This window comes from Rosa chinensis, chromosome 4, assembly GCF_002994745.2.
Source record: "Rosa chinensis cultivar Old Blush chromosome 4, RchiOBHm-V2, whole genome shotgun sequence".
In the NCBI taxonomy this organism is placed as follows: domain Eukaryota; kingdom Viridiplantae; phylum Streptophyta; class Magnoliopsida; order Rosales; family Rosaceae; genus Rosa; species Rosa chinensis.
In genome coordinates, this window is record NC_037091.1 from 48312036 (window position 1) to 48323934 (window position 11899).

Below are 11899 nucleotides of genomic sequence, written 5' to 3' on the forward strand. Positions count from 1 at the left end.
AAATGGTCATTTCAACATTAAAAAATTAAAAAAAATTCTGTTTTTTAGTTTTTTTTTTTTTCTTTTTCTTCTTTTTATTTATTTATTTTTTATTATTATTTTGTCTTCAACCTATACACCACAAGTTATAATAGGTTTATAAAAGCAAAAAAAATACTCTAGGTAGTTGTAAGCCGCTTGCTGATCAACGATATTTGTGACATATCTCCGATAAAGTGAAGAATTTAGGATATATCCCTAATATCTGTAAAAAATAATTTTACACTTTATCTGTAAAAAATAATTTTACACTTTATCTGTAAATAACTATCTGTAAAAAATGATTTTACACAAATATTTCTTCACTTTATTGGGGATATATCATAAAATTCTTCAATTTATTGGAGATATATTACAAATATCGTAGACCAAAAATGATTTTACACAGATATTTCTTCACTTTATTGGGGATATACAAATATTTATTTACAGATAAAGTGTAAAATTATTTTTTACAAATATTTCTTCACTTTATTAGAGATATATCCTAAAATTCTTCACTTTATCAGAGATATATCACAAATATCGTAGACCAGCGAGCGGCTTTCAACCACCTAGAGTATTTTTTTGTTTTTATATAAACCTATTATAACTTGTGGTGTATAGGTTGAAGACAAAATAAAAAAAAATAAAAATAAATAAGAAACAGAAAAAAAAAAAAAAAAAAAAAAAAAAAAAAAAAACTAAAAACAGAAGAAAAAAAATAATAATAATTTTTTTTATGTTGAAATGACCATTTTAGCCCTCAAAAGTCAAACTTAACGTCCAATTTGGACAGAATAGTAGAAATTGGACACGATTGATTGAAATTGGAAAGTTTAGGGGGTAAAAATTCAAAATTAAAAGTACAGGGGGTGAAATGATGACAGCCCCAAACCTCAGGGGGGTTAAACTGAAATTAATCCAAAAAAAAATGTACCTCCCAATATGGTAACTCAAAAAATATTGATTTCTTCTTCCATCTCTTTGAAAGCTTTAAAGGATCCTCACTGTCATCATCACTATCATCATCTGAATTGTCAATGGAGTCATCTTCCATTTCATTGACTGAACTTTTTTTCCCTTCAGTTCTTCTCCTTTTTCTGCTGTTACTGCTGCCAATCTTTTTTTTTCTTTCTTGTGCAACGCTTAGCCTCCTTACCCCAATTATTTTTAATATTCTTCACCACTTGAAATATCTCTGAACCAGTTAGCTTTCTAGGCCTCACTATATGTTCCTCGGTTCCATTAAACCAAGTTTTATTGTGTCGATATGGATGATCATGTGCAAGAAATCTCCTATGGCACATATATGCATGCTTTCTTCATTTGGCAGCCATTGAGAGGATGTTTGAACACCACATACCAGAAACGCTTTCTTTCCCTTTGTAGAATATCCCGACAAATTCCCATAAGCGGGAAAATCGTTTATTGTCCACATCAATATAGCTTTCAAGTTGAAGGTAGACTTGGTGAACGCATCATATGTAGTAACCCCATTGATCCATAACTCTTTTAAATCTTCAATAATGGGTTCCAAGTATACATCAATGTCATTTCCCGGTTGCTTAGGATCGGGGATTAGTAATGTCAACATTAAATGTTCCTTGGACATGTATAACGATGGAGGGAGATCATATGCAACCAAAATCACAGGCCAACAACTATATCGGGAACTAAGATCACCAAACGGATTAAATCCATCGGATGAAAGACCAAGTCTAAGATTATGAGGATCTTCTGCAAATGAAGGCCACTTGCTATCAATCTTCTTCCATGCAAGTAAGTCAACTGGATGATGCATCTTGTCATCTTGACTTTTATGAGTGTGATGCCATGTAAGCTATTCAGCCTTTTCAGAATCCTTAAACATTCTTTTAAATCTAGGGATAATAGGAAAACATCTCAAGACCTTTGCAGGGACTCCTTTCTCAATCTTTTGGGTGCGCTTATTTACTTTCCACTGAGAAGCACCATATTTAGGACAAGTCTCCATGTGCTCTAGACTCTTTCTAAATAAACAACAATCATTAACACAAGCATGAATCTTCTCATACCGTAGATCAAATGCTTTGAGTAATTTTTTTTGTTGAATATAGAGAACTAGGGAGTATGTTATCTGGAGGTAGAAGACTACAAACCATCTCTAGAAGTTCATCATAGCCACTGTTAGATAAACTATTTCTAGCCTTAAACTTGTAAAACATAAATGTTGCTGACATCTTTGTGGAAGGACAACCTGTGTATAAAGGAAGTTCTGCTTCGGAAACTAAATTTCCAACATTAGGCTCTAGTGGTGCAGGTGCAAGTTCCATAAATTCATCATCTAAATATGCATCTCTGCACATTCTATATGTCTCTAAATTCTCCATGTTTTCTATCATTTCTTGTTGTACAAAAGTGTTCGGATCTCCATGAATGGTACAGTTACTATAACCCTCATATAACCCATTTGAGATCAAGTGATCTAATACTTCATTAGGTGGATGGGACCAGATGTTTATACAGCCACTACAAAGGCATTGGATCCTCTTCGGGTACCCCTTACTTGCATGAATACTAGTAACAAAGTTTCGCGCTCCATCATAAAAACCTCTAGGATCGCTATGACAAAAAAAATAACATAATGTTTTTAAATTAGAATTATGGTTTATATTATCATAATATTAATGTTTCTGGTTTAGATGTAACCTGCTTTTACAATGTGCGCATTATGTATCCATTTTGTTTCACCTTTGTTTTCCTTGAGGCTACATTCTAACTTGTATTTAGACAGCAAACGCATTCCAGATGTTTAAATGCTATAACTATAATTATCCAGATAATAAAAGAGCTACAAGTAATAAAAAGAAATTTAAAAAAAAAAAAAAAAACTAGCACAGAACTACACATATGCAGTTCTTTATATTTCATTGTTTCAATCATGCGCTTGCTTAGTTAAAGGAATCTTGAAATCAAATGACAAGGAGAGAGAGAGAGAGAGAGAGAGAGATCTTACTAGTTAATGCATTTCACGGGAAGCATGATAATGGAGGTGATCATTTAATCTTTCATTCCACAAAAAAGTTACCTTTATTACCAACTCTAGCACTGAACTGTCAATGTTGATATCTCCAAGGGTTGAAAAAGTGTAGCTGGCTAATAAAACAACTAGATCAGAAATCATATAATAACAATATAGCAATTAAAGAAAAAGTGGCTAGATAGAAGTAATACAACATAGACATCCAGAGGACAAACATATAACAAATTTGAAAAAAAAAATACAAAGAATTATAACTCTTCTGATTAAATATGCTAATTAATACCTACAACGTTGAGAGAAAAGAGGAAAGAAGAACAGCTCAGAAAACGTTAAGGTGGTTTTGGGGTCTTCCTTTCTCTTAAGTTTTAATTAGAGGGTTCAATAACTATAAAGGTTTGAAGAAAGCAAAAACCAAACTCCTCCCTTCAATTTCAAAGGCTTGATTAGCTGCTCTAAGGCTGCAAGTCATGTATAATATTCCCTTCAAGATTATAGCATGAGGGTACCTAATACCAACCATACCAAATGAGATGTTGGAATCATAAACAAACCGCAAACTATCAGATCTTTTGCATTGCTTCTGCATCACATCAAAGAACATATACATTCATGAATAATGATGCAGAATACATATATATACTATATCTGTCTTAAGACTGCTCAACTTTATACTACATATACATATTGAAGAATATACTATATTTGCGGTCATATATACTCGGAAAATAAGAGAAATAGATGTTTGAGAATTATTCTCAAGAGGTTCAAAACAAACAGAAAAATAGGCGAACATATAACAGGTTTTTATTCTTCTTGCATACAGACTTTATATCCATATATACGATATTTATGTTCTCATGCCCCAAAAATGAACTCAATTCTTCAGGTCTTATTTAAAATAGATAGCTGCTACTACTGACTAATTGTTATTGCAGGATGCCCAAATAAATAGCCACCCTCAAATTAAAAAAAAACTCCTCATGTTCTAAAGTTTTCTGAAGCTTTGGCTAGCTTGGAACCAAGCATATTGTCCAGAAAAGCTATAGCTTGGAACAAATGAAATTTAAAATGCAAATTTATATGCTTGACCAATCTGTATGACTTTGGGAAGCAAATAATTTGGAGCTATCCGTCATCTAATAAATGCAGAGGAACGTACCAATGCATCTACCTTGTCATAGTGCTCCAAAAACTCATCACAATTGTGCATAAGACTTTGATCTGCTTTAACCGAGTCATCCACCAAATCAGAAACTCTGTCTCATCAATCAAACCAATTTGATACACTCAATCAAACCAAAAGTTTCAGATATTACATATCAAGTAGAAGCCCATCTCAGATAAACCAAATACGCAGCTACAAATCCTAAATTTTAGACAAACCCGGTTCACTTTTGATATAAAAACCCAATCAAATTTACCAAAATCCATATGAATCCACAAGATCATATGGCCATACCTGAATTTATGAATAGAAATCACAATCTGAGATGCTCATCTTCGTCCTTGACTGAACACACAACGGCCGTCGATCCCTGTCGCGAAATCCGATAACCCAAGAGAAGAACTTGTTCTAGGAAGAGTTGAGATTTTTGCAATATCTTGAGAACAGGGTGATTAAATGGGAAGAAGAACTCGCGGGAAGGTTTGAGATTTTCGCTATCAGTTTTGGGGCATTGCGAACTGGTGATGAGTTTACCAAAAGGCATGACTTTCTTAGAAGAGAAAACTAAGAGAAGTAATTTTCAGGAAAGTTGCCAAAAGAGGGAAGAGAAAAGTGAGAGGGAAATCATATATTTTAGGTTAAATTTCGCGCCATCAAAAATTATGTTTTTATGGCATGATTTTTTGCGAGCCATAAATAAGCTTTTCTATAGATGTTTTTACGGCATGCTCATTATGTGTGCCGTAAAAGCATAACACAATTACGGCGTGCTATTTTTGTGAGCTGTAAACGACAAACTGATAAGGTTTGTTTGGCTCCAGTTTTGTTGCAGCTGGTCAACAGTCTCTTTTCTGTGCAAGCGTGCCAGCATCGTTCGGGTGCAGTCGTCGGAGGTGTCCCTTGACCTGACTTCTTTCAAGCGATTGTGGACGAGGAGAGCACCAACCTCGTCGCGGGATTCTTTGTGCCTCATGGTGAGGACTTTAGCTAAGCTTCTTTAAGATCACACAATCGATATTCGATGTAGTAGATCGAGCAGAGCAAAAATCACTGGGAAATGGGGAGAACTTGCTAAAGCGTGACTTTAGCTTGGCTGGTTTGCAAGGGCGTTACCCTTGCTTGGATGGTTCCATAACCGTTGTGGTCGCGGTACTACAGTCGGCTTCCAAGGAGACTAGGACCGAAGCACGTTGACAAAGGGTTTGGTGCCACTGACAGTCGGCTCCTGAGGAGACTAGGACTAGAGTGTGATCACCGGTAAGAGAAAGAGAGGGGTTGCTTCGGAGAGGCTTGGATGATCGTAGAGATTAATTGATGAATTGTGTGTTGTTACTTCGTCGTAGCCTCTATATATAGGCTACCAAGACATAGTGGTTGGCCTTAAACAAATCATAATGGGTTAAGCACTTAAGCACTAATGGAATTGTTAGGTTTAAGCACTTAAACACTAATGAAATTGTTAGGTTTAAGCACTTAAACACTAATGGAATTGTGATAGGTTTTCCAATTAAGCCACCATAAAATGTAGTTGAATGCTTCCCCACGTGCATGTCATATTCCTTAATTGAATGGAGTACGAATATTCGCATTCTTGCAGCTTGCATAATCTTCCATAATTCTGCAGGTAGGCTTTATTTAACCTCTAAATAATATATTTTGAATTTGTCAACAATATATAGCTTGAGCCACTGACATTGGATCAATTTCTCCAAGACACGCCTTGTCAGGTCAAAATGCTCATTTTGGGTTCAAACATTGCCCCTAGACCTCGAAGTCAAAGGTCTTCGTCTTGACTGAAGAGGTCTTGAATCAGCACTGCTCTAATAATGTCGTTGCTCCAAAGCTACTTGTATTGGCTTGACTGAAATTACTTGACTGATTCCATATAGGCCTCTAAATAGGCCATAAAGCTTGAATTCCACAATTTGGATTGCCTTTGTAATGAACTGACGCTTTCTTTGCCAACTTTATTGCCCCCCATGTATTTGATGTCTGGTATGCAGTGAATTGGCGAAACTTGGGCATGTTGTAGGAGATCAGAACTTTAGCGCGCCCCCCATGCGAAGGAGACTGCTTTTGATCGCGAATGAGGATCCTTATCTTCCTTGGTGGTAGCTTCGCCATGTGTATAGCAGCAAGTATCTGCCTTGTTCGCTGGCTCTCTGTTGAGAATGCAATTGCTACAGAAGAATCCCAACTCGATGAACCTTTGGCTGCTTCTGAAGAAATGGATCGCAACCTAGCCCATGTCAGAGAACGGGCGACTCAGGCCGAAGCTGGTGCCATTGCGGTGAACCTCCGCGTGGAGGAACTTTGATTGAAATTAAGCTTCATGGGCCAATCTCTATAGGCCTCCTCGAAAACTATTCGGACTCCTCACGTGCTATTAATCCTTTAATAATAGCTAACCCCTCGAAAACCGCTCCTCACATGCTACTAGTCCCTTTTTTTTTTCTTTTTTTTTTTCGAGATTTGGAATCACTAATCTCGATTTACTAACATCAGTTTGACTCTTTAACCATCCATCCAAGGGTGAGAATTTGCCTGAAGTCCCTATAAATAGTTGTATTTTGGGCAGGGAATACTCACAACAAATCTTCTGAAATATTCAAGAAATGGCCTTTCAGTCATTGCTTCTCTTTCTCCTTCTTCACAAATCTTCTCCTCATGAAATGGCCTTTAGCCTCTATATTTTAGGCTTTATGGTGTAATCTCAAGCCTGGGTTAGGCCTTATGGCGTAATCTCAGACAACCCCTTGTTTCAGCCTTTTGGAAGTCTGGATGGAAAATACCAGGCTTCAGATTGTTTTAGAAACACGAGGGGGCTCCAAGTGTGGGATCTCTGGGCATGCGAGATCATCTTTGTTAGGATCCCCCACTTGGAGCAAATCGGGAAAGGGAGGAAAGCCACTTTGAGGCCAAAGACCCTTCCTCGAACCCCTTCCTTCTGGAGTGAGACCAAACCGAGTCCTCCAAATGAGAAGGGCTTTAGTGGTCGCCCTCTACTCATGCTCTCTCTTCTGAACATTGACAGAATCTTGGAGGGAGATCATGGATTGGTGGAAGTAATGGGTATGAGCCACCTCATGGTCGTTCCCACACTTCATGCTAAGAGAATGGTGGCTGCCAAGGGTGAAAAGGGCGCAGAGACTCAAGCCGATATTGGGTTCCTTCACTCTCTGCCCCTCCCAGAGATAATGGCGCGGCTCAACTCGATGTTGGATTCCATAGCTGCTTCCACTTGAGGGGGCTTGGAGGCTCTTTTTTCTTTCACTGGAGTCTCCCCTTCTCATAGATAATGGCGTTGGCCAAGCCTATGTTGGATTCCTTTGCCGCTTCCATGTAAAGGCGGCGCGGGGCCTCCGTTCCTCCTCTTTTTTCTTCCCTGAAGTTTACCCCTCCTTGGGATAATGGCGTGGCTCAAACCGATGTTTGGTTCCTCAATTGCTTCCATTTGAAGAAAGATTCAGAAGATATCCGAAGGATGCTACCACGACATCATGACAATACTATTTTCTTATCCTGATATTCAAATATCCATGAGGAGCCAATAATTATGTCTCGCAAGGCCCCAAATATAGGCCCCCATAGTTGTATATGTACTGCTTTTGGCTGCAAAGCCACTTTATGAATACAATACTATTTTCTTATCCTGATATTTATCTTTTGGATCCACTTGCTGACCCCAACTCAAAACTCTTGGTTTTATCTTCTTAATGAGTCTTTAACTTCGCATTAACTAACTGTTGAAAACTCCACCTTGAGAAGATAATATTGAAAATAGAACAGTTACCTCCTCGAAAACAGTTCGGTCCCCCCACGGGCCAATAATCCCTTCTTTTCCGAGATTTAGGGCAACTTTAATCAAGATTTACTGACACTTAGTTTGACTCTTCGACTGTCCATCCAAGGGTGGAGATTTTCATGCCATGTTCCTATAAATAGGTGCATTCTAGGGATGGGAACGTTCACGCCAAAAAAAAAAAAACTTCCTCTGAGTTTCAGATCCTAAACAATACCCTTCCTTCCTCTTTCTTTTTTACTCATCCTCATCACTCTTCAATTCTTGCATTCTCTCAACCCATCACCAATGGAACCACAAACCCAGCAACCAACTGAGGATGGAGGAAGCAACAAAGCAGCCGGGAGTAGTGCTAACATGCTTTGCAGGCGGAGCAGTACCAGGTGGACTCCCACTACAGATCAGATAGAATCCTCAAGGAGCTTTACTACAACAAGGGAGTTAGGTCCCCAACTGCAAAGCAGATTCAGAGGATCTGTCTCAAGCTGAAATGATATGGAAAGATCGAGGGCAAGAACGTCTTTTATTAGTTTGGGAACCATAAGGCTCGGGAGAGGCAGAAGAAGAGGTTCACTTCGGATGTTCATGTGCCTATGCAAAGATCAGGGCTCGTTGGTAATGGTAATGGTACCAATTGGAAACCTAAGGATCAGTATATTAACTTCTGATCTTCTGCATCTGCTTCTGCTTCTTCAGCTGGTGTGATTGCTTTTAAGGGGCAGATGGGGAACTATGGTGGTTATGGATCTATGAACATGGAGAAGAGTTTTAGGGATTGTTCAATCTCAGCTGGAGAGGGAACTAGTTCTACTGGTGTTGGTGGATCCATTAGTCACAATTTTGGGTCATGAGTTGGCTACAGTGTTGACCCATATTCCTCCTTATCCTACACTACTAGTACTAGTACTACTTTCTTTGGCATGAATGAAGAGCGAACTTTCATGGAACAACTAGGAGAAGATCACCAGGAGATTGAAACCCTTCCATTGTTCCCCATGCACGGTGAGGACATCTTTGGCAACATGAAGACTACTTCTGAGGGAGGTAGCGGCTACAACAGTGGTTCTCGCACTTCCCTTGAGCTCAGCCTCAACTCTAACGGCACGACCCTATTTTCCTGTGAAGGTGTTTTCTCTGCGAGAGAAGAGACAAAGCTCAAAAAAATTTCCGGAGCTGCTGACTCGGCTTAGTATAGTGTAGTGTTGCCCTCCTAGTGTTGCTAGGGGTAGCAAAGAAACAATTATGGGCCTAAAAAACAGGCCTTCATGAATGGGCTTCGTGAGTGTCGGAACACAAGAATTGGCCCTCATGTCTTATGCGAAGAAACCTTCTATGACTCCTCCAAGTCTCAAACATTGGGAAAGTATTTCTTCAAGTATCTCCCATTGATAGGGTTATGATGGACATGTCCATCCAGGTCCTTAAGATGAAAAGCTCCTTTCTCTAAGATTTTATAAACGATGTACGGGCTTTCCCATATTGGAGTCCATTTGCCGCGACCATCTAACTTTTCGCCAAGCGGGAGAACTGCTTTCCAAACCCACTCTCCTTCTCTGTAACTCCTTCCCTGCTTCCGCTTGTCATAAGCGCAAGTGAATCGTTTCTTTTCCATGACCAAACTATCTAAAGCCTCCAAGCGCTTTTCGCTAAGGTCTTCATGTTCCTGCCACATAGCCTGAACGTAGTCTTCTCCAATGAGATGATGTTGCTTTTGAACTTGTAATGATTGGACGTTGACTTCCAAAGGCAGAACTGCATCATGGCCAAACATCAAAGCATAAGGTGTTGTTGCGGTGGGATTCCACTTAGATGTGCGGTAGGCCCAAAGGGTCTCATAAAGTGTCTCATGCCACTGTTGCGGATTAGCTTCCAACATTTTCTTCAGCAAATTGATGATGATCTTGTTGCTGGCCTCCGCTTGACCGTTAGACTGAGCATAATAAGGACTGGAATGGACGAACTGTATTCCCCATTCTCTTGCTAGTTTATCAACTTCACCACCAATGAAAGCTGCCCCTCGGTCCAAAATAAAAACTTCTGGGATACCAAATCTGCAGATGATGTTCCTGAACAGGAATTGTCACAACGTGCCACCAGATGCTTCCTTTAAAGGTTCTGCTCCAACCCACTTTGTAAAGAAATCAGTCACGACGATGATGAACTTGTGTTGAAGTGATGAATGTGGGTGAATCATTCCAATTAAATCAAGCGCCCATCCTCTTGCGGGCCAAGGCTTTATAATGGGCAGCATTGGAATATTAGGGACATGTTGGACCGGTCCATGAGCTTGGCAGTCCAAACAACCTTTAATGAACGCGATACAATCCTTCAAACTGGGCCAAAAATATCCATGTCGTTTGAGTAACCAACGCATATTTGGACTTGCCTGATGAGCGCCGCATATGCCGGAGTGAGCTTCTCAGATGAGCTGTTTCGCCTTGCTGCCATAAACACACCTGAAATCTACGCCATCTTCTCCTCTTCTACGGAGCTCATTATTTCTGAGGAAATAGTTGAGGGCAAGGTAGCGAATCCTTCTATCTGCGGTGTGATCAGGATGTTTGATATAATTGATCAAAGGGATGCGCCAATCCACATCAATGGGCTCCAAATTCGCTATTGACATGTTGTCTGGAGGATCTTTTCTCGCCATCCAAGAAGGAAGCGTTCGACGCTCTACTTTCAAGATTCTCTCGCGCACGCCATATCTCAGCGTTACCCCTATTGCCAGTTAGGCCAACTAGTTCTTGGCGAAATTTCGTTTGAGAGGAATGTGCTCAAGATCCACGTCATCAAACTGGTCCAACAGTTCTAGTGTCCTGTTTAAATAAGGGACCAACGCGAAGCTAACACATCTGAACTTTTCGTGCAGCTGATTGATGACCCGGTGAGAATCTCCAAGTATTTGTACGTCTCTAACTCCCATTTCCAGCAGTACTTCTAGGTCTATGATTAAGGCCTCATATTCAGCATGGTTGTTGGTACATTGAAACCCCAACTGGAATGAATACGAAAAGTGATCTCCAGCCGGATTCTCCAGTGCGGTTCCTGCTCCGGCCATGGTATCTGTTTGGGAACCATCAAAGTACAATACTCATGGCTGTAACATGACCGCTGCCTGGCCATTAGTGAAAGGTTAGGAGCAATGTATATGACATGCCTTTCCTTATAAATTTGCCGCGACCTCTAGCTCGCGAAGCTCTGGAGTGTCTAGCATGGGATAATGCGCGAGAAAATCTGCAATGGCTTGACCCTTCACAGCCTTTTGAGACACATATTGTAAAGAAAATTCTGAAAGAGCCAAGACCCATTTGCCAATTCGGCCCCTAAGAATGGGCCGGGATAACATATATTTGACCAGATCGATCTGAGCGATTATGCATGTAGTAAATGACAACATGTAGTGGCGCAGCTTACATGCAAAGAAGTATAACGTTAAACACAATTTTTCCATTGGTGTGTACCTGGTTTTGCAATCTGTTAACGTTCTGCTAAGGTAGAAGATGGCATGCTCCACTCCCGCTTCGTCGTTTTGTGCCACAGGCTACCTATTGAAGCTTCTGCCGTTGAGATATAAAGTTTGAGCGGTTGGTTTGGTTTCGGAGGAATGAGAACTGGTGGATTGGTTAGGTAGGCCTTAATTCTATCAAAGGCCTCTTGATGTTTCACTTGCCACACAAATTCTGTTTGTCCTTGCAGCTTTAGTAGAGCAGAAAAAGGCTGAATCTTGTCGGTGGAATTGGAAATAAACCTTCATAAGAAATTGATTTTTCCCAACAACCTTTGCAACTCCTTCTTTGTTCGCAGTGGTGAGGCATTGATAACTGCTTTAGCTTTATCCTCTGATACCTCAATGCCTCTCTGATGTACAATGAATCCCAAAAAATCA

General features: G+C 39.7%; 1 protein-coding gene and 1 pseudogene across 1 annotated transcript; one reads left to right on the forward strand and one right to left on the reverse strand.

The window, feature by feature from the left end:
• The first annotated feature begins 8298 nt into the window (after positions 1 to 8298).
• LOC112199456 lies at positions 8299 to 9200 on the forward strand (annotated as a pseudogene).
• Positions 9201 to 9358: 158 nt separating this feature from the next.
• On the reverse strand, positions 9359 to 10663 carry LOC112199457. Its single transcript, XM_024340474.1, has 2 exons — positions 10467 to 10663; positions 9359 to 10061 (listed from the first exon to the last, which is right to left on the reverse strand). The coding sequence occupies exons 1-2, from the start codon at positions 10661 to 10663 to the stop codon at positions 9359 to 9361; spliced, it is 900 nt and encodes a 299-aa protein (XP_024196242.1).
• Between the last annotated feature and the right edge of the window lie 1236 nt (positions 10664 to 11899).